Source organism: Rhinolophus hipposideros (genome assembly GCF_964194185.1).
Source record: "Rhinolophus hipposideros genome assembly, chromosome: 22".
In the NCBI taxonomy this organism is placed as follows: domain Eukaryota; kingdom Metazoa; phylum Chordata; class Mammalia; order Chiroptera; family Rhinolophidae; genus Rhinolophus; species Rhinolophus hipposideros.
Window position 1 is genome coordinate 631155 of NC_138068.1, and position 26849 is coordinate 658003.

Genomic DNA, 26849 nt, shown 5'->3' on the forward strand with positions numbered 1-26849 from the left:
CGTCTGTGAGAGGGGGACCCTGACTTGGGCCTGGGGCCCTCGTGTGCCGGAGAGGGGTGCAGACACCCCAGCGCCTAAATCCTGGACATTTCTGCCTCCCCAGCCTGCAGCCCATCTGGGAGCCCAGCTGTGCGGGCACCTGCCTCTTGGGGGCCCTCTGGGGTTCAGCCCCAGGATGCAGGGGGGACGTGGGCCCCGGGGGAACTGGGATGCAGATTTCAGAAGTACGCGCCTCGATCCTCATGTAGTTGGTAAGGCTGCCAGCTGTGCGGGTATCGGCCAGGAGCCACCCTGGCACAGGCCCAGCTGCAGATGTGCTTTTCTGGGTCTGGGGAGAGACCCCGCACACACGCAGTTGCAGGAGAGACACAGGACCTGCCTCTGGCCCTCGGTGGCTTAACCTGCGCTGTGGGCCGATCACAGTCATCCACGGCAAGCCATCACAGGTCTCTGCACACACACTCACATGCACACACGGCTCACACATGCACATGCGTGGTTCCATGTGTGCACACACACAGCACTCTTGTCCACCCTCCCGGCTGGCTCCCCTCACCACCTGCTTACTGGTGGGCTGCACCTGGGACCTGCTCTCCTGCCCACAGCCCGTTCCCGGGGTCGCCCAGGGTCTCCCCGACGCGGCCAGGGGCTTGCCAGCCGCCTGCCTGAATCCCTCCCCACAGCCAAGCCACCTCCATGTCGGTGAACGAAGGCTGAGCCCCATGCCACGTGGCTCCCTGAGCTCTCATCTTCACGTGGTCAGGTCAGCTCCCTGCTCAGAACCCTGGTGTCTCCCACTCCCTCTTAGGGCGGCACCAGATCCCTCCCCACAGCGCCCGCCCAAGGTTGGCACTGAGCCCTCTCCTGGCGCTGTGCTCGGCCTTCTCTGTCCCCACCACCCGCCTTCCCGCAGTTTCCAGGCGGTGCCCAGCCGGGTCCAGCCTTAGGCTTCTCATGGGCTGTGCCCCTGCCGCACTCTTCTGTCGTCTTCACTCCCTGCTTTGTTCCTGCCTTCTGTCACTGTCACCTGGGAAGCCTTAGCTGAGTACCGTGTCTAAAGAAGTCCCCGCCCCCAAGTCTTCCTGGTGTTTAGAAAACTACTACTTGGTGTTGAGGGCAGAGCAGGTGACACCTGGGGCCCACAGCTGCTGGGGTTTCCAGGTGAGCAAGTATAGATGGCCTGGCCAAGGGAAGGCTGCTAGGAGTGGGGGGCGGTGTGAGCCGAGGACGCTCAGATGCTGATAAACAGGCTGGTCCAGACGGTCACGTCGGAGTCTGAGCGTGACTCAGAATGCAGCTGAGGCCAAGAACCCCTGGCCTGAGCTCTGGGGGGTCCGGGGCTGGGGGAAGGAGGGGTGAGCCTCAAGGTAACAGGGAGACCATTGCAGGTTCCTTGAGGCCACAGAGGGACAGAGGCTTCTCTCTGAGACGGGGTGGGGAATCTCGACCTCACATGACAGGGGTGCACGCTGGCCCCAGCACACGCCCTCCCCCAGTAACGAGAGGCCACCTTGCTTGAGGAGCACAGCACTTGGGTTTATGTGAACGTGGAAACAGCAGAGGCAGGGCTCCCAGGCCCGTCCCCTCTGCTACCTCCCGCTCCTCCCCACACTGTCTCCAGGCTCCTCTGTCCACAGCTCAGTGCCTGGGGACTCCAGCGCGAAGTGCAGGTCACTCGGGGCAGCACGGAGAATGTCCTGGCCGAACAAGGCGGGCAGGTCTGGGGGAGGCGACTGCCTGCTGACACCTGGTCAGCCCGCCCAGCGCCATGTATCCAGCCCCAGTGTCCGGTGAGTCCAGCGGGGCAGAGGCGTGCGCCCTCAGCTTGAACAGACTCCCCAGCGCCACTCCCACTGCCCCTGCCTGGCCTCTGCCCGGGCCGTGCTGCAGTGTGGGCTGCTCCACTGCCTACGTGCTAACCCCTGACGAGGGCCTCCCTGGGCTCCCATTAGGGGGCTTTCCATACCCACCCAAGTCTGGCTGGGCCCCCACACCCCCCGCTGTCCACACCTGCACAGTCGGTCCTCGCTGCACCCCCACCCAGCTGCCCCTCCCACAGGTGGGGCTCACCTGCTCTTCCAGGGGGTCCCGGAGGCTGGTTCCCCTGTGGCCCAGGGCTGCCCACCTGACTGAGGGCTCCAGGCTCACCTGAGAGGGAGGGGAATGCGCTAGGACGAGGGGTCAGGAGGCAACACTGCCTTTCTTGGCGCCCCTGTGCTGGCCAAGGGGACGTGGGTCCCTGAACCCTCAGTAGGCACCTATCCTCAGCTCAGTGGCCGAGGTTTAGTGGGAGGCAGGGCCGAGTGGGGGAGGCATTGGGAGGGGTCCTCACGACAACACCCGCCAGCCTTGTCTAGATGGGTGGTGCAAAGAGGGGTGCTGATCCCAAAGGCACAGTCTGGGGGTCTGATGGGCGGGGTGGGCAGGGGCTTCCCCTAGGCAGGGCCCTCCCCTGCACCCCTGCTTTGCACAGCAGGGGGCAAAGCAGGAGTTGCTCCCCTCCCTCACACATGGTGCAGGGCTATCCTCCCCCCAAGCCCTTTCACCCCACGAGCTCGCTCCCATCTCCCCTAATTATCTCAGCATCTGAGCAGCCCGGTCAGATGGACAAGACAACAAGGTCACTGGACCGAGCCTTCTGTGTGTCCCAGGCAAGGAGGGGCAGAGCATGAAGGGAAGATGGGAGGGGGCGGGGAGGGGCTCTCAGCTCAAGCTTCAGGGAAATGGGGGAGGGGCCATTTTGAGGACACGTCTGGAAGCCAGCGGCTTCCAGCTCTACGGTGATAAACCTCTGAGGCGGCTGTGTTCCCACAGCCAGGAGGCCTGGTGAGGGGGCTACTGTGGGCCACACAGAGTGACCAGCCCCAGGACAGTGGGGGCAGACATGGTCACTCCAGACTCTCCCCAAGGAAGCCAGTACCTCTTTCTTCAGGGTGGGGACCACCATGTCCCCCTTCTCCGGGAAGCTGGATCTCACTGCTCACACCAGGGGGTCTGGGGGCCTCCAAGATGGGCATGGGGGGCCTGGTGCTCTCGTGGAGGAAGGAGTCGAACTTCAGCATGTGTGCTGGGAGGGGTGGGTGGGCAGAGGGAAGAAATCAGCAGGGATGGGGTGAGTGGGAAGGCCCCTTTTACCTCCCCCAGCTCTGTGGCACATGATCATGAGAGGCTGAGTGTGGGGACAACACGGGGTCCTCACGAGGAGGCTGGGCCACTCACTCTGGATGGCAGACTCGCAGGCCTGGCTCACGAGCTGGTAGATGGTGGCCAGGGATTGCGGCTCGCCCTGTGAGGGAAGATAGGCCACGTGGCCTTGTGCAGTGACCACCTGGCCCAGGGGTAAGGGGGCTGGCACCACCCTTATGTCCTGCAGGAAGGGCCCAGACCTCCAACCCTGTGCACTCACCTTCTCTCCTCTTTCCCCCTTGGGCCCTGGCAGCCCCTGAGGGGGAGGAAAAGGAAAAATCAGGTCAGCAGAGAGAAGTAAACCCAAAGCAGGGAGAAGCCGGGGCCCTGGGCGTGCCCACCAGCCACCCCGCCTGCTCCCCTCACTGTTCTGAGTGCCTGGCAGCCTGGGGGTCCCGTCCATCTGGCAGGAAGGCAGCCAGGTATGCAGGACCCCAGAGAATGGACGGAATTCATCATCCCTGAAAGGTTGGCCACAGGAGTCGCCAGTGGGCAAAAGACCTGCCTCTTGGATGCGGAGGAAGCCCAAGGAGAATAGACCCCAGCCCACAGCCAGGCGCCCTGGCCTGAGCCAGTCAGGCCTGTACAGAGCAAGCTCAGCCCCTGCCTCACCTGCCTCCACCTCCCCAGCTCCCGGGAACCCGCTGGACCCCTCGCCCCCCATTACCTGCCCCTAGCCATCTGTCTTGGGCCTGGCAGGAGCAGCTCCAGCTCTGGCTGCTTCAGGCAAGCCCCAAACCCCTGCTCTGTGCGCACAGACCTCATCTTACAAACGTGCTGGCTGCAGGAAGTCCCTGAGTATCCAGGGCGAGTCTGCACTGTTGGTCAGGCTGTCTGGATGGGGCAGGGACTTACCGTGGGCCCCACAGCCCCTGGGGGTCCTTGCTCCCCGCTGGTCCCCCGGGCCCCGGCCATACCGTGGAAGCCCTGCCAAGATGCAGAGGTCAGGGCTTGATGCAGCCCCCCGAGTCTGGCCCCTCCTTCCTCCAGCCCTGACCCCATCCTGGACCACTGTCCTATACCCGGATCAGACCCTTCCCTTTGCCCCCAGCCTCCGTAGGCCTGTTCCTCCCACCTCAGAGCTCGGCCAGGACCTACTGTGCTCATCCAGCAGCCTGGACAGGCCCCGCCCACCCCTGCCTGATGGCACAACCCTGCACTAATGGCCCCTGGCTGTGTTCTGGGACGTCCAGAGGGTGGGCTCCTATGGAAGGGGCAGCTGGGTGCCTGGCACCCAGCAGAGGACCACCCAGGGAGATCCCAGCAGGGTCTGGGCTGCCTGCCCGGACCCCCACTCAGCATGGGCCCCCAGGAGGAAGGTGCTTCGTAGAGAGGGAGGGTGCACCAGCCCTTGTGCAGAGGTGACCTCCTAGGCGGAGGGAGAAGGGCCTAGGGTCACGTTCATTCACAGTCAGGCCAAGAGGGAACCCAGATGCCCTCCTGCCGTGTGGAGTCGGGGTGCAGGCGTGACTGGGGCTGCACTAATGCTGCATTTCCACGCCACCCTGCCCAGTGGGGGTGAGCTCACCAGGGTGGCCTGCCCCTCCCTCGGGGACAAAGGACACTCACATACCCACAGGGCCCGGAAGGCGCCAGCCAGGAGACTGAGGACTCCCAGGTCCCCTCACGGGGGTGACCGCATTCAGTTCAGCCCCAAGGAAGCTCAGGGAGTGTGGGCGGGGTGCGTGGGGTGAGGGCTCATGGGGGAGGTGGTGCCTACCCTGGGGCCAGGGGGTCCGGGCAGGCCAGCAGTGCCCTCTAGGCCTCTCATTCCCTGAGGGCAAAGGAAGGTGGGTTGGGGCTGGGGCTCACACTCCACACACCCCTTCCACGCCTGTGCCCGCTGCCCACCAAGCTCAGGGCCTGCCCCCTACCCCCCACCATGTGCAGGCTGATGCTCCCCTCCCCCCCAGCCAGGCCACCAGTGGGGGTAAGATGGGGTGGGGGCAGAGGAGAAAACCCCACCCCACAGCATCCATCACGAGACCCTCCCCGGTGGGCTTCTCTCCCACCTTTGGTCCCTGGAGGCCAACCTTCCCAGGGGTGCCCTGGTGGCCGGGGTGGCCCTGGAAGAGAACAGAGGCACTAGCCAGGCTGGGGCCACGTCTGACCTCAGGCGGTGTTCCTGAGACCCTCCAGGACACACGGCGTGTGGTCTGACCCCCTCCCTACCTGTAGGCCTGGGAGTCCATGGTCCCCCTTCTCTCCTTTGATGCCTGGAGGCCCCTGGAGGGGAAATAGAGACTGGGCAGCGGAGAGGACAGAGAGGGGCCAAAGGCAAGGGGGAGGGGAGGGGAAGGGTGGGAAAGGGAGGGGAGGGGCGGGGAGGGGAGACAGCACCTACCACGGGTCCCTGGACGGCTGGGCCCTGGGTCCCTGGTGAGCCCTGCTGACCTCCGGGCCCCTCAGGTCCTGTCTGTCCAGGTGGCCCAGGCTCTCCCTGGAGCACAGGCAAGGGAAGGGCTGAGAAGGCACCTGGCCCCTCCTGCAGCCCCTCCCCTGGTCCTGTCCTCCAGGCCCCTCTGCCTGTGATATCCAGACCAGGCCCTCAGAGGGGATTTTATCACCACTGCCCACCCTGGGTGGGGGTCCCGCTGCGGGGCCGAGGCCTCTTCTCCAGGCCACGGAGCTGGTGAGCGAGAACACCCCAAACACCAGATCAGACCTCACTGGAACCTTCTACCGAACCTCTAAGGACAAATGACACCAACGCCATTTAAACAGATTGCAGGGAAAAAATGCTTTGAAATATTTTTTGTGAATCAAGCATATCAACGTGCCAAACTCCATGAAGAAAACTATGAAATTCTCGCTTGTAAATGTGAAAATCCAAAAGCCCGGGAGGAGCCCATCTGCTCCCCCTGCTGTCCTTGGACAAAGTTCTATGTGTTCACCCCTCAGGGTGCGAGATACAGACACGAGCATGGAAGTCAGAAAGAGCATGAGCAGGTTGCTGCTGGTGACGTACATTTAAACCAGGAAAGTCCAAGAAAACCGCCTGAGAATAAGAAAACTATGGCAAACAGGACAACTGAGTAAGAAAGGGGGCACAAAAATAATACAGAGATCCGAGGGCTCAGGGAGGTCGTGGCGGAGCGGACACCAGCGGCACGGGCAGTCTGCCTGATGTAGGTCCAAGTGTTGGAACGAGAGTCTGTGACAGGGTCAGGGAAGAGCCGTTCGATAAACGTGCAGGCAACGTGCCAGTGACCCTGGGAGCAGGAAGTGGACCCCTCGCTCATGCCTTAAAATAAATTTAGGGGAATGGACACTGAAATGTTTAAAGGTACTGGAAGTACTAGAAGCAACTTGGGGAGGGTGTATGCCCTCAGGCGGAGGAAGACCTTTCGGAAAGTGACAGGAAGGCAAAGGCCACCGGAGACAGACCCACATAGCTGACGAAACAAAGGCCATAAACAAGGTCAAAGGACACCAAATGGCAAGTTTCTTTGGCTCAGATCACAGAAAAGCGGCTCATTTCCATAAAATACAGAGTACTCGCAAGAATCAGGAAGAAAGATAAGCTGGTAGAGAAGGGCCAAAGGACACATGTCCCACCAGAAAATCCCAGCAAATTCCAAAGGCTGCAGGAGCTGCTTGGAGGGACGCAAATGACCATGCATCTTCACCTGTCACATTGCCAAGACCAGTGACCACTCTAGACGCTCAGGGTGGGTGGTGGGGACCTGGCCCCTCATGGGCAAGGCACCTCATTCCCAGTCGGGGAGCCTCCTCCCCCCAGGATTAGGCTGCTTGGTGCCCACTCCTGTGTTCCTGTGAATGTGCCAGGGGCTCTCCCCGGGGAGGTAGGATCCAGGCCCCCCATGACTCACCCTGGGCCCAGGGAAGCCCTGCTGTCCGGGGGCTCCGTTCCTCCCGGGGAGGCCCTGTGGGTACAAGCAAGGCTGAGTCCCCCAAGGCCCACCTGAGGCGGGGTGCACATGGCCCCAGCCTTGCCCTGGACTCCAGGCCCTGCCTTGGGGTGGAGAAGGGGAAGGGGCTTCTGGGCCCTGGCCCACCCTTCAACCCTACAGCTGCTGGTTGCTGGTCACAATGCAGACTGGGGTTCGGGTGGCCTCAGTCAGGTGAGGTCTGTGCACGGCCGAGCGGTGCTCACGAATCCCTTCTCACTGCAGCCCTGGAGCCTCGCTTGTGAGGCAGAGGGGCTAGGCCTGCCCCTCGGTGCTGCAGGCCTGCTGGGCCTGGGCCCCCTCTGCCACCAGGAAAGATGGGCCATACTAAGTCTCAGCAGAGAGGGTTGGCTCTGGAAAGGGGAGCTTGCCAAAAGGAGTGGATGTAGCAATGAGGGGACCAGTGAAGTGTGTGTGCAGCAGGCCTGGGGACATGGGAGGGGCCACCCTCGTCTGCCAGTGGCAGCGAGATATTGCCAGGAGAACCTGGTCACCTGCGGAAGGGATGCTGGACTCACCGGAGGTCCCTGGGGCCCGGGGGGCCCAGGGCTCTGCCAGGAACACGGGCAGGCAGAAGGCAAGGCAGGGCAGGTCTCTCCTTCCTTCTGGAAGAAGGGAGACCTCGCTCATCAAGTGGACCTTCTCCTGGGCTCCTGTCTGACCCTAGAGCTCTGTGTAGCCATAGACACCTTGGTCCAGAGAACCCCCAAACCCAGACCTGGGAGGCTGGGGGTGAGGTGTGGGGACCCAGTCTTGGGGGCTGACCCTCAGGCTGCCCAGCACAAGCCCCAGGGCAGGACACCCCCTCTCACTAACAAGCATGCCCTCAGCATGGCCAAGCCCAGGGTGGGTACACGGGGCTGTCACAGAACAGGGGCCCCCGAGTTTGAGGCTTCAGCCACCCTGCACGTGGGGCCTTCCTGGCCAGGAGTGGCCCTCAGGGCCTGTAGAGCACCTACCGACCCAGGGAGCTCACAGCACCTGTCCTCCTCTGCCCAGGTGTCACTGCACATGATCTGCAGCATCTGGAGCTGGAACTACAGAGCATTGGGGTGGGGGGGGCAAGGTCAGTGGAATTCAGCTTGGGAGGGGGATGGCGGGCAGTCCACTGGCCCCCGAATGGCCAGGCAGCGCAAAACAGAGGCTCACTGTGGCTGAGCTGCTCCGGGGCCCCCGGGTCTTGGCCAGCCTCCCCAGCGTGACGAAGCCGGTAGAGGGTGGGCTGCTAGTCTCCCCGATGGGCCTCTCAGCCACCTTCCGGCAGTCCACATAGAGCTGGACCTTGGAGTGGCCCACAGCCACATGCACCTGCGAGACACCATGGAGGTTCCCCCGCAGCTCTGGCCAGGTTGGGGGGAGGTGCCCATCACCTGCAGCCTGATCCCACCCCCAAGTCCCGTGGGAACCCTTCCATGGACCTCAGTTTCCCTCTGTACATGGGCCACATGACACCGACGCGGGCCTCTCCCAGGATTTGCGAGACCAGAGAGCAGAGCTGAGTTGCTCTCAACTGAAATTAAGATGGGATGTCTGAGGCAGAGGGGACCAGAGGGGCAGACGTAACTGTCAGGAAAGTTCTGGCGTTCTGGGGGGACCCCTGGTGTCCAGCAGCCTGCTCTGGGGAGGAAGGTAAGCAAGTCTTGCAGAGCCCCAGGGGGGTCTGTTCCAGAAGTTGGAGCAGATCTTAGGCAGGGGGAGATAGGCAGATCTAAGAGCAGGGCAGGATCTTAGGCAGGAGGAGACGTGTGTATCAGTCCTTCCGGAACCTTCCAGGACCTTGTGGAAGCTCCCAAAGAATATCTTCCTCACTTCGGGCAGGTCAAAGGTCACTTCCTGTAAGGCCGCCCTGGGGTCGTGGCTGAAGTAGGTCAGGGACTTTCTGCTGGCTACAGGGGTGAGTGAGGCAACTGTGAGACCCTGCCACGCCCACCCAGGGCGTGCAGAGCCATGGGGGCCGCGCCTCAGCCAGGCCTGGAGGGGGACTTGCTCAGGACCCACAGCCTGCAAGGCTTCGAGCGGCAAGCTGGGCTCTGCACCCGCCCTCCTTCCCGACTGACCATCCAGCAGGACGCCCAGCATGGGCCGGAAGTCCTCAGCTGTCATCTGCCACAGCGCAAAGGCCTCGCGGGGCGTGTCGGGGAGCAGGCGCGCCAGGAACACCACCGTGTGCTCCGGGGGGAGGGCGGCCGGGTGGATGTCACTGTGGGGACACAGGTGGGGCGGCCACAGGCCTGGAGGTCATGGCCATTCCCCAGAGCTCAGACCCGCGGGACTGCAGAGTAGGGGGTCAACGGGGCTGAGCTGGGGCTCTCCTGCCTTAGTTTCCCCATGAGTAACACGCGGTATAAGGGCAGAACTGTGTCCCAGGGCTGTAGGGGGCACAGTGAGAGCTCCGAGGGTGTGGCACCGAGCCCTCTGCCTCCGAGGCCGGGGCCACAGGCCACCCCCCCACAGCCAGTGTCCACGCCCGTGTGCCAGCCCCTCCCCTGCCCCACCTGGTCCTGCGTGTCAGCTGAGCGTCCTTGAACAGGGTGAAGGTTCTGGTCGGGCCAAATGCCGAGGGCTCCATGGCCACGCCACGGATGGAGGCGTACTCTTCCTGCACCAGGCCAAAGGCGGCCATCAAGTCAAAGCCTGGATGAGACAGACGGGGACGTGAGGTGAGGGAGGGTCGGGCAGAGGCAAAGGGAGAGAACAACAGGTGTCAGGGCGAGGGGCAGAGAGCAGGAGGAGCGGAGGGCGGACGCCCAAGGCCAGGAGCTTAGGATGGAGATGGGGACACACAGGGACGGGACACACAGGGATGGGGAGAGGGTGAAAATAAAGAGGCACAGGGGCCGATTGCGGCGCTCAGGTGGGTGGCAGTTGGCAACTCAGGGTCTACCTGGCACCCGAGACCCCTCGGGCCACACCGCACCCCCAGGTGGCCCTTTCCCTCTGTCCTGACCTGGCATCGCCCCACCCTCTCTGCTGCCCACAGCCCTCAGCCTCCTGTGACTCTGAGTGTGACCCTCTGCCCAGCAGAGTCCAGTGGCTGGTCCCACCACCCGCCTGGCCTTGGTCGACTCAGCACCTGTGACTTCTCCAACGTGACGGCACAAAGTCAGCGTGAAATCTCACTTCACGGGGTGCTCAGTGCCCAGGGCGGGCGCAGGCAGGAGTGAGCAGCCTGGCCTGTCCCCACTGCCCGGCCACGGGTGGGCCCTGCACTCTTTGTGGTCTGAGACCCCAGGAGACTCAGCTATCAGGGTGGACGACCCTCCCTGCAACCCCACAGCTGGCACCCACGTGTCAGCGCACTCTGGGGAGGGCTCAGACTCACACAGCACTGAAGACTCTGAGAGACCCCGGCAGGCCCTCTCCCCGTCCAGCGCTTGGTCAGCAGAGGCTCACGGAGACTGGACAGGGCCCCTGCTTTGCCTCTGCCCACCACACCCCAACCGTGACCTTGGACAAGTGACCTTGGACAAGCCTCAGTAAGTTGGACTGTGAATCAGCAGTAAAGGCACCAGTCAACCTGGAGGGGTCCTCCGACCTGATGGCAGCCGGTGACGGTGTGAGCCCTCCTGTCTGAACACCCTCTGACATCCCAGTGACCATCCCAGGCCGCCCTTCCCCACGAGGACCCGAGAGGAGGAGGAACTGGGGCGGGGAGCTGGGAGGGAGAGCAGCTGCCACTCAGGCCAGGACCCACCTGCGAGGGAGCCGTTTGGGTGGAGGGCCGGGCAGGCTGCTGCGAGACGACAGGGAGGGGGCGGTCAGTGGACAGGGCCTCGGCCTCCTCCTGGGCAGCTGTCTGCCCTGCGGTCCGAGAGCGGCTTGGAGCGGCTCTGCCGTACGCGCCCCTCGCAGGACCTCAGGCCTGTGGTTCCCACGCCTCAGGGATGGGGAAGGGACAGGATGGTGTCCTGCCATCTCAGGGCTCTCACTCCCAGCCCCCAGAAAATAGCAACCAGCCGAGGTGCGCCCACTGTGTACTGAACCCCGAGAGGGTACCAGCCACCCGACGAACCCCAAATGGCAGGGCCAGGGAGAGGTTGCATGATGGGCATGCCGATGGGCCTGGCTGTACAGGCTTGCTCCCCTGCCAGGCGCGCAGCAGGCCTTTGAAAGTGTTTGTGGGTGAGCAAAGGCAGACCCTGGGACCCACAGGGCCCTCCAATGGCAAGGGGGCTATGCCTTGAGAGCTGTTCTTGCAGTAGTGAGGCCCCCGCCCAGAGGCATCCAAGCCAGAACTAGATAACCCCATGGAGGGGACACAGGAAAGCAGAGGTGGGCAGGCTGACTGGCCTCTGAGGGCTTTGTGCTCCCATGTGTGACTGTCCACGAAGCCAGCACAGACAAGCAGAGGCAGCAGGTCCCTTCCAGCCGGGGTCCAGCCTGGGGGGACGGGACCCAGGGATGACTACTGCCATGGCAGCGGGCCTGGGGCCTCTCTTAAGTCATCTCCTGTGTGTGCCCCCTGCCCGCCCGCCCTGTCAGGAGCTGCTCCGACAGGCTAGACATGTGCCCTGACCTCCCAGACGCAGACAGAGGAGAAGGACGACCGTTCCTCAGGTCTGGGCTTCCACAGGCCTGGCCACACCAGCCTGTTATATGGTTCCACCTCCACATGGAAGCCCCGCTCCCCTTCTGCTCAGCTCTGAGGCGTTGGGCCGTAAAGGGAGTGGCAGGGTGCACGTCCAGCTGGCAGGCCCCAGCAGAGTGGCCCCACAGGTGAGGGTGCCTAGGGGCCTGGCAGGGTCCGGGCTGTAATGCCTGCTCACCTGTCCGGCCCGTGGCAGACACTGCCATGCTCTCCCCTGCTCCATAGACTGCTGAGACCAGGACCCTGTATTTGGTGGCTGCCATCAGGTCGGGGAGTGTCACTTGGCTCGTGGGTCCTGGAACGGTGACCTGGAGGGCCATGTCACCTGAGCCACCCCTCCTGAGAGCCTCTGATCCCTTAGGCAACTCAGCTCCTTTTTGTCTGTGTGTGCCACCACAGAAGAGCGGGCACCCTCAACAGACAGGTGGGCCATGTCCCCCCACTGCCACCAGGACCCAGGGGCCCACAAGGGGTGATGGCTCCCAGTTCCGCCAAGACGCACCGATTTCTCGGGTCCTGAGCCCGAGGCCAGGGCATAGGTGAGCCGGTAAGAGAGGACACGGCCACTCGGGGGTGTCCAGCTGACCCGCAGGCTGCTGGGTGACTCGGAGGCCAGGGCCAAGTGAGAGGGCGGTCTCCTGCTGACTGCGCACAGGCGGGGACAGGAGACAGGCAGGCACCCACTGAGCTCTGTGCCCACCCTGCCATGCCCCCCACCATCCTCACCTCCCCAACTACTCCTGCCCACCCCCCCATGACGCCCGCGACCTCAGCACAGACCAGGTCAGCTCCAAGACCACCTTGAGCACTGTCACACCAGGTGACTTGTACCCTCAGCCACTGAGGGACACCTGCCTGGAGGGCTCAGGGAGACCCCAAGAACCCAAGTGGGCACCCGCAAGGCGGGTGGGGACACAGGGCCAGAGGGTCAGGGACTCGTGGAACCGCCTGTCGGTGATTCTGGGAGTTCGGGGTCCCGGGCTCATGGAGCTGGGGGAGCCGGGGCTGCTCCTGCCCACGCAGCTGAGGGGTCACGTACGGGGGGTGTAGCGGAGGGACACGGGGTCGCTGCGGGCCCCATCCCTGTAGTAGGCAAGGAGGGTGATCTCGTACTCCGAGTGCCTCCCCACGGGCAAGACGGCCGTGCCCAGGTTCCCCGGGATGGAGGTCTGCAGAGAGGAGGGTTAGGTGTGCACGCGCTGGGGTCAGCTCCCAGGCCACAGGTGGCAGGTGCTCCATGGCACAGCACTGCGGGGGGGCCCGGGGAGCTGGGCATGGGAGGGCGTCTTCTCTCCCCACCCCACACCTCATGGGCCTGCCCATCTCCCAGGGGTGTCCACTTGATTTGGTAGACGAGCACACCCGAGGCCGCTGCAGCCGCCCACTCCAGCCGGACCTCGTCCCCAGGGAGCTCTGTCACCGACAGCTGGCTCGGGCTGGGGACTTTCCCTGGAAGGTGGAAGAGGGACACTGAGGCCGGGGTGGCAGGGCCTGGATCAGTGATGACTGCCCCAAGGAGGAGCCCTTCAGGTGATTCATTGGAAGCACCCTCAGGTGCTCCTTCAGGAGGTTTTGCTGGCACAGGTCACACTTAGGGGCCAGGGGGACCCCCGTCCTCACATGGCTGCCATGGCCACATGTCCCCTTTTCCCAGTGTGGGCCTGGTTCCTGAAGGCGGTCCAGCCCCGCCTCTGCTCAACGGCTGGGGCCACTATGTCTTGCCCTCAAGGGCCCTGCACCTTAGCACCTCACCTCTCTATGTACCTGTCACCACCTGGCTCAGGGCACAGAGCAGACACCTAAGCATACGTGTTGATTTGAACCGTCCACGGGGGCAAAGGGATACAGCCCAGTCTGACCATTGCCCACTCACGTGTGGTCAGGCGCCCAGTCATCGTGGAAGAGCTGCCCCCAGGGTACAGGCAGGTGACACGGACGGTGTATGTGGTGGAGGAGGACAGGGGGCCCAGAGTGGCTGAGGTGGCGTTCCCAGGAGCTTCCGTCTGCAAGGCGGGTGGGGACACAGGCAGGGCCTGGAGCCGACCCCCCAAGCCGGAGAGGAGGCAGCCCTTGCCCAGATGGAGGCCCAGGCCCAGGACCTCACCCAGAGTGGGGGCAGGAGGTGTGGGACCTCACACTGGGGTGGGGCCTCCTGGAGCCCCGCCCACTCCTGTGTCAAATAGCCCAATCAGCTGCATTCCCGCCTCTCAGCCTCCACAGGGCTGACCTTCCCGGTAATTTTAGGGCTCCGCTTCCTATCTGTCTCCTCCCACTCCCATCAGACGGCCCCCCAAGAGTTGGGGTGTCAGTGCTGCTGGGCTTCCCCTGCACCAGGCTGTGAGTGGGGGTGAGGGCGCCAGTCCCCCTGTGGACGCTTCAGTCCCCTGCAGGCCGGGTTCCCTGTGGCACCACAGAACATGGCCTGCTCTCACCTGCCCAGAGTGGCCGCCCTCACTGGACACATAGTTGACCCTGAACAGGTGCACAGGCCTTGGGGTGCCGTCCCAGGACACACGGGCCGAGTCATGGCTCACATCTGAGAAGGCCAGGTGTCTGGGGGGCGCTGGGGGTGCTGCGGAGCCGAGTGAGACCTCAGGGACCCGCTGCCACCCCTCCCCCAACGCGGGGGGAAAGGATGGGCAGGGGCCAGGGCTGAGGGGCTGCCAGATGGGGTCTGGGTCCTCCACCCCACGGAAGGCTTGGGGAACCGGGCTGCCACCTCTGCCCACGGGCGGGCAGCAGCCTGTGGGGGGCACTCACGGGTCCTGGCACGGAGGCCCCGGGCCTCGCTGGCCTCTGCCCCCCTCAGACTCTGCACCCAGAGGTCGTATTCCCGGGCGGGTTCCAGGCCGTCCAGTGCCACCTCTGGCAGCCTCACCCGCACCTGTGAGGACAGTCACCTGGCTTCTGCCCGCCACGCCCCCCGCCCCGCCGGCCGGCTCCCTCCTCCACCTGTCTGCCACGCACCTCTCTGCCCTCCTCCTCCCCTTTGGGGGCGGCAGGTGCACACCGCACCAGGTACTGTGTGGCTCCAGCCGAAGGCTGCCAGGTGAGGCGGACAGTTCTGGGTGTCACTGCGGCTAGGGTGAGTGCCTGGGGTGGAGGCAGGGGTGCTGGAAGAGGGGCGACAGCACAGTGGAGATCATACCACGACCAGGAGGCAGAGGGTCTCCCCTGGGCACACGGGCAGGAGAACAGCCCCCGGGGCAGTGCCCCATGCACAAGTCTAAGTCTCTGCCCCACCCTCGCCCTTGGCCAAGTGTCTGACTCACAACTCTGGGGAAACACAGCCACCTTGTGGGTTTCTGTTCGAGGGTGTGAGCGCCATGGCCTCCACGGGCAAAGGGCCCATGGAAAGCCAAACGTGACAGGCCACACACTTGTGGTCCCATCTATACAAAAGTTCCGGAAATTGCAACCCCCTGGAGACAGAAGCAGATTAGGGGGTGCCAGGGGCTGGGGGGCAGGATTGGCGTGATAGCTAAGGGTGCAGGGTCTCTGTTCAGGGTGATAAAATTGCTCTAAAGTTGAGTGTGGTGAAGGGTACACAACTGTGTGACCGTACAGCAAACCACAGGACTGTACACTTTAAATGGTGACTTGCAGGACATGTCACAATGAAGCTGTCCTGAGGGGCTCAAAGCAGTCCCTGGGGCTGCAGCCCAGGGCAGCGGGACGGGCTGGGGTGCTCCATAAATGTGTGAGCAGTTACAGTCAGTAATGGGCCCTAGTTGTGGTTGTGGTGATGACACGAATGACGTCACTGTTGTTCAGAAGAGGACACTGAGGGTCAGAGAGGTCCAGTGATTCAGCCTCGGTTACACAGCAAGTTGGCGAGGGTGCCCACACCCCAGGATAAGACCCATAACTGCCCGCTGCACCGCCCTTCCTAGTGCCAGGCTCCAGAGGAGTCTGCAGGTGGCAGCAGTCCCCACCCAGAGCCCCGCCCACCTCGCCCCCACCCACCTGTTGTCACCAGGCCCCGCAGGCCCTCTGCCATCCCCGCCTCGTACATGGGGAACACGGACACCAGGTACTCCGTGCTGGAAGTCAGGTTGTGTAGCTCCGTGGATGAGCTGGGCCCCTCCACCACCACCTGGAATGGCAGTGGGGTACAGGGCAGGGAAACATGACCAACTCGGGGAGGCTGGGGTCAGTCCTTGCTCCCTGTGCAGCTCATCCCTGGCTCTGGGAGCAGAGAAGCTCCTGGCCACCAAGCAGCCATCGCGGGCAAGCACATCCCTACACGTTCCATCCTGCTCAATCGGCCTCCTGGGGTCTCTGGCACGGCCGCCCCTCTGCTCATACCCCATGCTGACTTCATCACCCGGGGCCTCATGCCAGCCGTGACTTTGCAGGGAGCAGGCAGAGGGTCATCTCTCACCTCCCTGGGGATGCCACCCCTAGAAGGCCGCCAAACAACCAGGTACTTGAGGGGTGGCTGCGGGGCTGGAGTCCAGGACAGGTGGACGCTGGAGGAGGTCACCTGGCTCAGGACCAGGCTGGTAGGAATGGAGAGGGGGTCCAGGGCCGGAGCGGCTGAGGCTGGTTTAGCTGAGAGAGGAAAGGTGCATGGCCGACAGCCCCAACAGGCAGCTGGCATTAGCAGCTCCGCCTGCCTCCCCTGGCGGCTGCTTCCAGGAAGGACAGGTGGTCCCCAGGTGGGGGCTGCAGACCCCCTAGGAGCCATGGGAATAGGGGAGTGAGGGCGTTCGGGGAGTTCCTTTAGGGAGCCAGTCCCTGTTCCTCTGCCCAGAGTGTCCAGATGGGGCTGGCAGGGCTGTGAGCATGGTCACCATCTGCCCACTCACCTGGGCCCCCACGCAGCCTCCTGCCCTGGACCTTCTGGCAGATGAGGCGGCTGAGCAGGCCGGCCAGCGTGCTGAGCTGGGGGAAGTCCTGTACGCTGTGGACTGTGATGTCCAGCGGCTGGGATGCCAGGAGCCTCAGCTCGGCCTCGTCGGCATTCTTCACGCCTGCCCGTGGGGCATGGGGGTGAGAGGTGCCCCTCGCACTGTGGTTCCACCGTACAGCCGGGCCACTGGGACTCTGCCCATCACCCGGTGGGTTGGGGGCCTTCCCAAGCCACATACAAGACCCCACAGATCCCTAGATGGGGTCACCTGGCAAGGCCCTGTGAGAGATGGCAGCCGGGACTGGTGTAAAGGTGGGGCCAGGCCCCCCATGACCCCTCCCAGGCTGTGCCACGCCCTGGGGGGCTGGGAACAGCGACGTCTACAGACGATGCCACAAACTGGCCTGTTCCCCAGCGAGGGACTTGTGGGGCCACTTGCCGAGCACCCATGGGTACTCAGGTCCTCACTTGTGCACTGCCACCAGCTCCCAGAGCAGTCTGGTCTCCCACATCACAGACTCAGGGCTGAGAGGCTCACAGGCGCCGCGAGACTTCCAGCCCAGGATGAAGGCGGGGCACAAACTCCCGCCTGTGCCAGGAGCCCACCCTGGGGGTCTGGGCTGCTCACCCACAGCAAAGACATCGACGTTCAGGTCCTTGAGGACGCGGCCAGCAGTGTGGACATCGTCCTGAGACTTGCCGTCTGTCACTAGAATCACCACCTTGGCTGCCTCTGGACGGGGACCTGCTGTGGGCTTCAGGTTCTCTTGCAGTACGTGGGTCAGGGCCAGGCCTTGGGCGCAGTGAGAATAAAGGTCAGGTGGCCCCAAACACCCCTCCTTGCACCTTCCCGGGGCCCTGCTCACCCGCCACCACTGGACCAGCCCGTTGGTCCACATGCTCTGCCGGCTGTTGTCAGTCCTGGCCTGTCCAGGCTGGGGGCATTTGGAGGGCGGGCACGCCTCCTCCCCTCCCCCGAAAAGCACCCTACACCCTGCTGCTTGAGCGGCTGGTGCCTCCGGGAGAGCAGGGAGACCCAGAATGTGAGAACAGGAAGGAGACTGTGCCCTGTGCGGGAGGGGCTGCTTCCACTAAGGCCATGCCCTTACCTCCTGGCTGCCCCTTCCAGAAGCTCTGTCTTCAGATCTACTCCCTTTTAGTGACTGCCCCACACAAACCACATTTTCACCAAGGACAAATAAGGGTGATCTGCTGTTTGCAAAGGTGAGAATGGGGCTCGGCCCCACCCAGCACTGCACTCTGCCAGTTCACACACACGTCTGCAGATTTGGGGGGGCGTAAAGGGAGGCTGACATGCAGGATGGAGAGAGGGGCTTCGTTCAGGACCAGGACCTGAGCAGATGGCTGAGGGTGGGGGCACGGCGCGGGGGGCAGACCTGTGAAGGTGTTTCCCCCTTTGTAGTGAAGGTTCTGCACAGCGGCCAGGACCTCCTCCTTGGTGCCGAAGGTGTTCAGGTCCCACTCCGTCTGAGGGTCTCCACTGTACTGAGTCAGGCCTGGGAAGGGGGGCCAGGCGCGGCTGCTGGAGAGCCAAGAGGGAGGCCAGCGCACACCGCCTCTCCGCCTGGGCCACTAGGGGGCACGAGTGTGCAAGCCCCGCTGTCCACACAGGCGTCCCCAGAACACCCTCCCAGGAGCCAGCTGTCCCATCAGCCCACCCGGCCTCGCCTGGTGCAGCTCTCCTTCCGGTTGCTCCCCCACTTCTCCCAGAGCGGGGGCTGGTAAGTTGTGAGGCCCGCCAGGGCTGGGGTGCAGGGCAGGACTGGCACCCACCTACTTGGACTTTGTCTGGCCCGATTTCAAAGGGCTCCGTGACACTGGCCAGGAAGTCTTTGATCTGCTGGAAGTGACTGTGGCCGATGCTCCAGGACCCGTCCACCAGGAAGATCATGTCCGCAGGCGTGGGGGGCAGGCAGCGGAACTGGGGGACGGCTGGGTGGGAGGGGAGGAGGGGAGGTGTGGGCGAGGCCCCCAGGATCTCTTTCCGAGGGGTGATGGGGGGTGAGGGGCCACAGGGCTCCGGCCTCAAGTGAGGAAGGAAGCTGAATCGTGGAGGGCAGGGACTCCCGAGGCGTTCGGGTCTCACCAGTCAGAAAGCCCCATGTGGACTTTGGTCCATCGGCTCAGCCCCTCCAAGCCCCCTAAAGAAAGCTTATGAGACACCCAGGTGCCCGGGCGCCTCTGCCCTCCAGTGGCCTTGGCAGGGCTGTTCCTGACATGGTTGTCTGTGTGGGGACTGCTATGGGGCCTCGCCATCTTCCCGGCCGCCCAGCCAACACCCAGGCCCAGCAGGCAGAGGCTGCCCACGGTTGAGTCCACTGAGATGGGTGTGGTCAGCACCGCGGACAGCTCCACCAGCCCGCTCTGGGACGGCGGCTTGTCCTGAGGACCCAGGAGCTCTTGGGAGGCAAAACCTCGCCTCCCCCACCTCCAATCTGGGGTCTGAGGCTCCCTGAGGTTTGCACAGACAGCTCCTCAGAGCCAGGGTGAGCCCAGAGCCAGGGTCAGACCCCACATTGAGGCTCCTGGGAGGGCAGTGCATTGGGACCCCGTCTAATCGGGGAGGCACAGCCCTGCCCTCAAGGCCCTGCATGGTGGGGAGACCATCTTGGCAGACCCCATGTCCACTGGGAGACAGCGGGGGGCCTGGACCCCAGTACCCCATAGGAGAGGGGCTGTGCTTGTCTGAGGAGGCAGATGCCTCCTTCCATTCCAAGTCTGATGAGGGAGACAGAGTCAGGGCCATCCCATGTCTGATGGGAGCACAGCCCTGCCTGCAGAACTGCCTGCCGGGTCACACAGCAGCCTGCAGAGCCTGGAGCCCTGGCCATTTTACCCGGCTTCTCTCTCCTTCCCACGGAGGCCCAGGCGTGGCTCTGCCTCTCCAGATCTGGGCTGGGCTGAGCAGGGGCCTTCCCGCCGGGGCCCCTGGGGGGAGGCTGCTCCTCGCTGGGCACACCTGGGGAAGGTCACAGCTGTGTCACCTTTCACCTGCCACACTCAGGCAGGGGGACACCTGAGAGGGGTTGGATGGTGGGACCAGGCACTGGGGCCTCAAGTACACCCCCGTGGATGACCTTCCCCCAGTGGGCTTGAGAGAACCCAGAAGAGTGGGAAGCAAGCATCAGTTAAAGCTAGAGAGCGTGAGGTCAGATATGAGGAAGAACTTTCTGCTCATGGAGAGAAAATGTGGGAAGCTAAAGATTACTCACTCCCCCCAGCAACTTACTTTCATCCCACTCTGACTCACCCAAACTGGGCGGGTCTTGGCGTGGGGCCACAGTGACTGGGGGCTCAGGGTCTGGGCTCCCCACGTGGGAGGGTGTGGGCCCCAGAGCTGCCCCCAGGGGCCTCCGGCTGCTCCTGCTTACGGAGTTACTCTTCAAATCCTCAACTGTAGATAAACGCAAGGGGCTGTCAGGACCCCACTGCCCAGGGCGGGAGCAGAGGCCTGGTAGCCCTGGGGGGCCTGCATGCACAACCCCCCTCCAAAGGCACACCCTGGGCTCCCCCAGTCCCTGGGAGACTGGCAGGGGTGGCAGGAGCTCTAAGCAAGCCTCGTGGGCAGCTGCATGAGGGAGCAGAGTTCTGGCGCAGGGCTCCCAGCACAGAGGTGCCAGCAGGGCTCAGCTCCAGCCTCCACACACACTCATCCCCCAGAGGCTGGAATTCCATGTGGAAAACGGGGGACTTACTCACAAACTCCCTCCGAGCCAGCAGGACGTTCCCTGAGCCAGTGAGCTGGAAGATCTGCAGGGTGTACCCTTTGGAGGGGCTCAGGCCTCCGACCGTGGCCTTGGGGCTCTTGGTGGTCAGCATCACCTCCTGTTCTGGGTCCCCTGGGTGGGGTTAGGTAGAGCTGTTGAGGCCACCAAGTGGGTGGGTGCTGTGTGTGTGCGTGTGTGTCAGGGAGTGGAAATCCCCCAGGCTCCTCCTCTTTCCCTCCCCTTGCTCCCCGGTAGGACCTGATGGGAGGCGTTGTACTCCTGGCACATAAAGTGAGAGAATGTACCTCTGTGTCCTTTACCAATGCCTCCCAGGGGGATTTCTCCTGGTGAGAACCCAGCTCAACAGCCTGGGGGACGCCTGAGGGTACGTGAGAGAGGATGATGGGAAGCACCGGGCCCCCACCGCCCTGTGCACCAGGGGCTGGATGGCGTGATGCCAGCCAGCCTCTAAACGCCTCTTGCTCTGTGACTCCAGGAATCCAAGCTTGGGGCTGGCTTTCAAGTATGAAAAACAAATGATTCCAAGGGACGCTGCGCTGTTCTCAGAGGACATGTCCTTGGAACTGACCGGACAGACGGCAGTCAGATGTCAGGAAGGGCTCGGTGACCCTCCAGCCTCAGCTGTAGACAGGAGGAAGGACCTGTGCTCCCAGCCCTGGAGGGACAATCGGCCGTGACCGCCTCACCCAGCGCCCTGCGGCTGCGGGTGGGACAAGCAGGCAGGGGTGAGGTCACAGGTGTCACAGGGTGTGGTTATCAGCTGCCTTTCACTGAGCACCCGCTACACACCCAGCAGCTATCTGGTCCTTCACGTGCAGCAAGCTGTGTAATTTCCACCCACCCGTTAGGTCACTTTGCAGGCGGGAACTGAGCCCACTCAGGGACTGTCCAATTACTCAGGTCCAGGTCTGTCCGCACCCTGAGCCGCCTGCACAGATGGTGGGATTCACACCCGCACGCACACTGCCCGGCCCGGGCAGCCCTCCCACCCCCGCGGCCACGCACTGGGTGCTGATTTCATGCACCCGAGCCTCGGTACAAGAACAAAGCCCTAATCCCACGTGCCCCACACACGCTTGCAGGCTCCTTATTTTTAAAAGGTTGGGCGTGAAATATCACAAGCGAGCTCATGGCTGTACGATCCCAGCGACCACCACTGTACAGATGTCTGTCCACCGTCCACACCACGCACTCGATGGGCACCCCTCCTGCTGCGAGGGTTAGAAAACCAGACAGAACATTTTTTAAGACTCTGCCTGAAGGCTGAGAGCCAACAAGACAGTGAAGAATGGCAGGAAAGGAGAAAAGTACAACAAATGTAACAACAACAAAAAAAATAGGAAGATGGTAGATTTAAACTCAAATATATCAGCAATTAAATGTAATGGAAGTTGAATGGAAATGGAAACAAATGTTTCAGTTAAAAGGCAAAGATTGTCACACACTGGACGAAAACAATATGAATTCTACCCCCCTTAGAAGATGCATCTCAAATGAAAGACTGGAGGAAGGCTGAGTGAATGGATGGGAAAGGGAAAATACTTAGTGCCAACAGTGCCCGGGCTGGCACCGTGGCATGGACAGCGGTGTGAGCGGGAACACTATAGGGAGATGGAAGGGGCCCTGTGCTACGGAAAGGCTCAGCGTGCCGGGAAGACGTAATCGTTCTGGAGCCTGGACGTCTAAAGCAAAGATTGGTAAGAGCCAGAGAAAAACGCATCTACAGCCACAGTCGGGATTTAAATGCTTCTCAGGAACTGACAGGGTACGTAGATCAAAAACATCAATTCCACGTGTGGGTGTGTATCTGAAGGAAACTCAATCACTGTGTCAGACACCTGCACCTGTGTCCACAGCCACGCGATTCACAACAGCCAAGGCATCCATGGACAGACAAATGGATGAGGAAAGTGTGGGGCGGTGCAGTTCCACTCCACCAGAGAAAGCGAGGAAATCCTACCATCGGTGACCCCATGGAAGGACCCGGAAGGAATCATGTTAAGTGAACTAGGTCAGACAGACAAATAGTGTGTGAGCTCACTCACATGTGGAACCTAAAAAAGTAAACAAAACTCCTGGAAAAAGAGGTGGGACTTGTGATTTCCAGAGGCGGAGGGTGGGGGGGTGTGGGACGGGGAATTGGAGGAAGGTGGTCCAAAGGCACAGCGTCCAGTTATAGGACAAGTGAGTTAGGGACGTGCCGTGCCGCATGGTGACGGCAGCTGCCACAGCTGTAGGGTACAGAGGAAAGTTGTTACGAGAGTTTGCAGCACAAGGAAAACTTATTTTCTTCTGTTGTATCTTTAGAAATGACAGATGTCAGCCGAACCTGCTGTGATCATTCCACAATATGTACAAAGCAAATCCTCACGCCCCACGTTATTTCTCAGTAAAACTGGGAAAAATATAAAAGACTTGAAAAATGAGGGAAATGAATTCAGCTTAACGGAAACAGAAAGCTACGCCCACGTCAAGCGGGTCATTCGTGGGAGTGGAGACTGCTGGGGCCGGGACAGGACCGGGGGCTCCTTTTCACCCCGGGGATCAGCTCAGGTTCACACCCCTGCCCCACATCCTGCAATTACACACTCCTGTCTGTGGGCTTTGCTTCTGGTTTTTACAAGTCGCGCGTGATGGCGTCTGCAGCGCTCTGTGGCCGGCCTGGGCTAGCCCTTCAGGCCCTCTCGGCCTCCCTCCTGTAACTGCAGGGTTCACCCTGGGGGCAGATGCCACCCGCTCAGCTGCTGGAAGTGCTCTAAGCCCTACGGGGATTCGCTGCTTCCCCAGAAGGTCCAGGGAGCCAACCGTGGGAAATTCAAGCCCTTTTCCTGCTGTACCCACAGGGCAGGGCAGATGGCCTGGAGGGGACAGAGTCACACAGACATGCGGACGCTGAGATGCAGGCATGGGCACAGCAGCCATGGAGCTGGGCACCGTCACTGCCCATCCTCACAGAGGCCCTTACCTGCCATGGGCTTCACCTGTACCAAGTAGCCAAGGCCGCTCCCGTCCGACTCCCTCCATTTCATTTGCAGCCGGTCCTCGGGCAGCACAGCCAGCCTCAGGCGGCCGCTCGCTAGGGAAACAGGTGGTCAGGACTGCCCCCCAAGAACCACCCCAGCTGGCTCTTGGGGGCTAGGAGGACTGACCCACAGTGGTGTAAGGAGGCCTTGGCCCTACTGGGGGTCAGAGGGGACCATGGCCCCCTGGGAGGATCTTGAGAAGATGAGGCCCCACCGAGGGCTGGAGGGGACCATCCAAGGCACCAGGGCCGCTTGGTAGCTCCAGGAGAGGGGCTGCTCCCCCCAGTCTGGCCCAGTGAGGGTTAGGCTAACATCCGGGACAGGCAGTACCCGCCCCGCCAGCTGCCAAGGTCACAGCTGGGTTCACACAGCCCCATGGGGTCTGTTCCCCTGGGGGGCAGTGGAGGCCTGCGCCGTAGGGCATGGCCTAGCCCTCCAGAGAAGCATCCGGAGCTCCATGGCGGAAGCAGCTATTTTTGGATAATGGGACAGAGATGGGCTTCTTCTGGATGCCCCACTGGGAGCAGGGGTACACAGAAGAGGGCGGGGCTGGGGAGCCCGGGGCAAACACAATGACGGCTTCACAGAGGCAAGCAGCTGAGCCTGTGTCTGGTGGGCCGGCTGCTCCCCTGGGGCGTCAGGCTGAAAGGCAGGACTGTTTAGGGGGGAGGCGCTCTGAAAGGCCACTTGTGAGCAGGGGTCCCAGCTCTGGCTCATGAAGAGCCCTCTGTCTGTCACTGTGCCTCTGACAGGCTGCCTTCTGGGGAACCCCTGTGGGAGGCCTCAGCAGGGCGCTGTGAAGACAGCTGGGGGCTCCCCAGGAGCACCCCCTCCCCAGGGCCAGTCTCGGGAAGGGCTGCCCTGACACGCGGGCCAGGCAACCCCAGGATCAGCCCAGAGCCTGCAGGGACCCGGTGAGGGGCAGCCCAGCCTGTGAATTCTGAACTCAGCCTTTCCGGGGGTCACTTCGTGACTTGGTTCCACCTTGAGGTGGTCCTGTCAGAGTCACAGGGACCAAGGGACCCACATAGGCAGCAGTCACCAACCTGGGTGTGAAACCAAACAAGACCTGCCACAAAATAAGAAAGCAGTTAGCAGGTTGGGGATACCCGCTGCTCTCGCTGCCTGACGCCCCCAAAGCAGAAGCATTCTTCAGACCCAACGTGGGACCTCAGCAGTAATCCAAGAGAACAGCTTCAGACCATCATGCGATGTGGCCTCTTGCCCTCACGTCACCCAGTGGGAGCTGGCACATGCGAGGGACCCACACGGCTGGGGGCAAAGCCAGCTCACTGCGTGACTAGAGCCTCGGAGTCCCCAGGACGCAGAGACCATCTCCCAGCGTCGGTCTCAACCAGCTCTCTGTGGGACAAGCTCAGCCAGGACATGTCCCTTTTGGGGTGTTACAAGTGACACCGCAATGAACGTCACCCCGAAAGGGAAATGCCAAAGATGCCCACCAGGCAGCAGTCGGAGAGAAGCATCCTCTGGACAAATCACAGCCACCAAATGGCATGACAGGGAAGAGGCCACACGCTGGGGGCTGGGGCAGAAGCTGGTGTGAACTGTGACCCCCTGCAGGTGCCTAAGACGACCCGGGGAGGTGCTGGAAGCCAAGGCCTGGTGCTGGGGCCTCACTTTTACTGCAGATTTGTGCTGAGTGAAAATTTTATGTGGAAAAGGCATCCGTGGAATAGTTAAAAACAAAACATTAACGATGGAGAATTAAGTGCACAGAGGGCTAATATCTGTTTAAAAACAGCCCGGAACACAGAAGCATCCCCGACAGGGTGAAAGGTCGCAAGGCCAAAGCTCAAGCTGAGAGCGGGAGCCAGGCTTTGGGCAGAGGAGCGCAGGTGACCCCTGGGGCTGTCCGGTCCCATCTATTCACAGAGTGGGCATCCTACTGGGAGCAGCTGCCACTGGGGGTCAGGAGCAGGAGGCGGAAGCTCATTCTCCAGGGGGGCCTCTGCCCTGGCCGCTCGGTCCAGGCGGCTGCAGCGGGGGCCAGGAGGGGGCGGACAGAGACACGATCCCCGGGAAGCCCTTTCCCCATGTCCTTACCTTGTCCTTGGCCGCGTCCCACAATGACACCCAGCCACAGCCAGAGGCAGACGCCCAGGTGGAGGCGCACGGGGGCACTCATGGTGCGTGCCTTGTGGAAGGAGAGGCCGCTCAGCACTGTCCTTCCTGACCACAAAGCCAGTTTCTCCATCCACACGCTCGTGGGCGGGGGCTGAGCCCATGCCGGACAGCTGCATGTGCAGGTGTGGAGACCCCGGGGCCTGTCCACGGCGGGCCAGCACCCGCAGGAGCTTCCGGGAGCAGGCCCGTTGCCCTGCTGCCCACCCCCCGCCCCCCGACGCGCTGGCTCTCACAGCCTCAGTCCCAATCCCGCCTTCAGGACACTCTCCACAGGGCAGCACGGGTCCTGACTGCTGCTCGTCCCTCACTCATCACTAGGACCAGACTGGGACGGACGCTGTCAGGGCTGAGGTGGGCGGGGTGGGACTGGGTCCCCAATTTGAGCAAAACCTCTCAGGAGTGGCCCTCAGCAGTGGGGGGGAGGCCCACAGAGGTGGGCTTGGGGTCCTGGGGAGGCCTCTGGGGGCAGCTCTCCCCAGGAAACTGTCCCCATTTGTGGGGCCCCTTCCAGCGGCACGGGGTCATGGCTATGGATGGGAGCCCTGGACCCACCCCAGCTCAGCTCCTCCCACCATTTCTGAAAGCTCTAGGCCATCCTCAGATCACAGACCTCGGTGGATTCCTGCTGGCCCTCCTCACCCACCCCCATGACCACAGGTGAGTCCCCAACCTGCTCCTGCTCCGAGGGTGGCGTCCCGTGCTCCCTAAGTGCTCAGGTCCAGTCTGGTTGTGCTGCGGCCACAGGAAAGCCAGGCCTCGTGAAGGCCCCTTCGCTCTGACGTCACTGCCCAGCCCACCCCCTGGCCCACCCCTCGGCCTCCTCCCCTCCCCTGGCTGTCCCCTGGCTGTCCCTCTAAGAGTGAGGGGGACACAGGCCCCAGCGTGAAGGACCCCATCTCATAGGAGGGTGGGGGTCCCATGCCGGGGAGGTACAGCACTGGCCAAACATCTCACTCCACAGGGTCTGCCCCAAAGGGGCTCGTGGGGAAGGCGGAGCAGGGACACGGCTCTGGATTCCACAGTGTGGGCGGTGGGCGCTGGGGGCTGCGTGGGGGCAGCCGGACCAGCACCTGGACCCTGGGCCACACCAGCCTGCACTCCCTCCCACTCGTCCAGCATGGTTCCTAAACCGCAGCCGCTGGGTCTCTGCAGTAGTCCCCAGAGCCCTGGCTCTCACTGCCCGCCCAAGCCGCCTCTCTACTGGCCACGTGTCTACAGTGCTTCCCGGTCTGCACGGTCAGGCAAGCTCGGTCCCTTTCCGTGCCCTCTCAGCCCCCAAGGGGACGGCCCCACTGCCTGACCGACCTGGCAGCTGGGAACGAGTGCTTGGAGGGGGTGCCCAGCCTGGGACCCAGACACCCACCAGGCCCTGCCCCCGCCCAGGCAGTAGAG

At 62.8% G+C, this 26849-nt stretch overlaps 1 protein-coding gene across 1 annotated transcript; it reads right to left on the bottom strand.

Annotated features, from left to right (window-relative positions):
* Positions 1–1517: 1517 nt before the first annotated feature.
* On the bottom strand, positions 1518–25458 carry COL20A1 (collagen type XX alpha 1 chain; the record flags this gene model as incomplete). Its single annotated transcript, XM_081033343.1, has 35 exons — positions 1518–1697; positions 2071–2148; positions 2921–3067; positions 3220–3286; positions 3407–3442; positions 4042–4113; positions 4907–4960; positions 5199–5252; positions 5359–5412; positions 7020–7073; positions 7616–7702; positions 8057–8134; positions 8247–8405; positions 8874–8983; positions 9155–9297; positions 9593–9731; positions 10792–10827; positions 11864–11993; positions 12188–12330; positions 12725–12854; positions 12992–13134; positions 13559–13688; positions 14118–14257; positions 14446–14569; positions 14653–14798; positions 15652–15781; positions 16070–16230; positions 16497–16661; positions 17169–17333; positions 17938–18057; positions 18335–18493; positions 19812–19955; positions 20257–20400; positions 23255–23365; positions 25377–25458. The coding sequence occupies 35 exons, from the start codon at positions 25456–25458 to the stop codon at positions 1672–1674; spliced, it is 3861 nt and encodes a 1286-aa protein (XP_080889469.1). The 3' UTR covers positions 1518–1671.
* Between the last annotated feature and the right edge of the window lie 1391 nt (positions 25459–26849).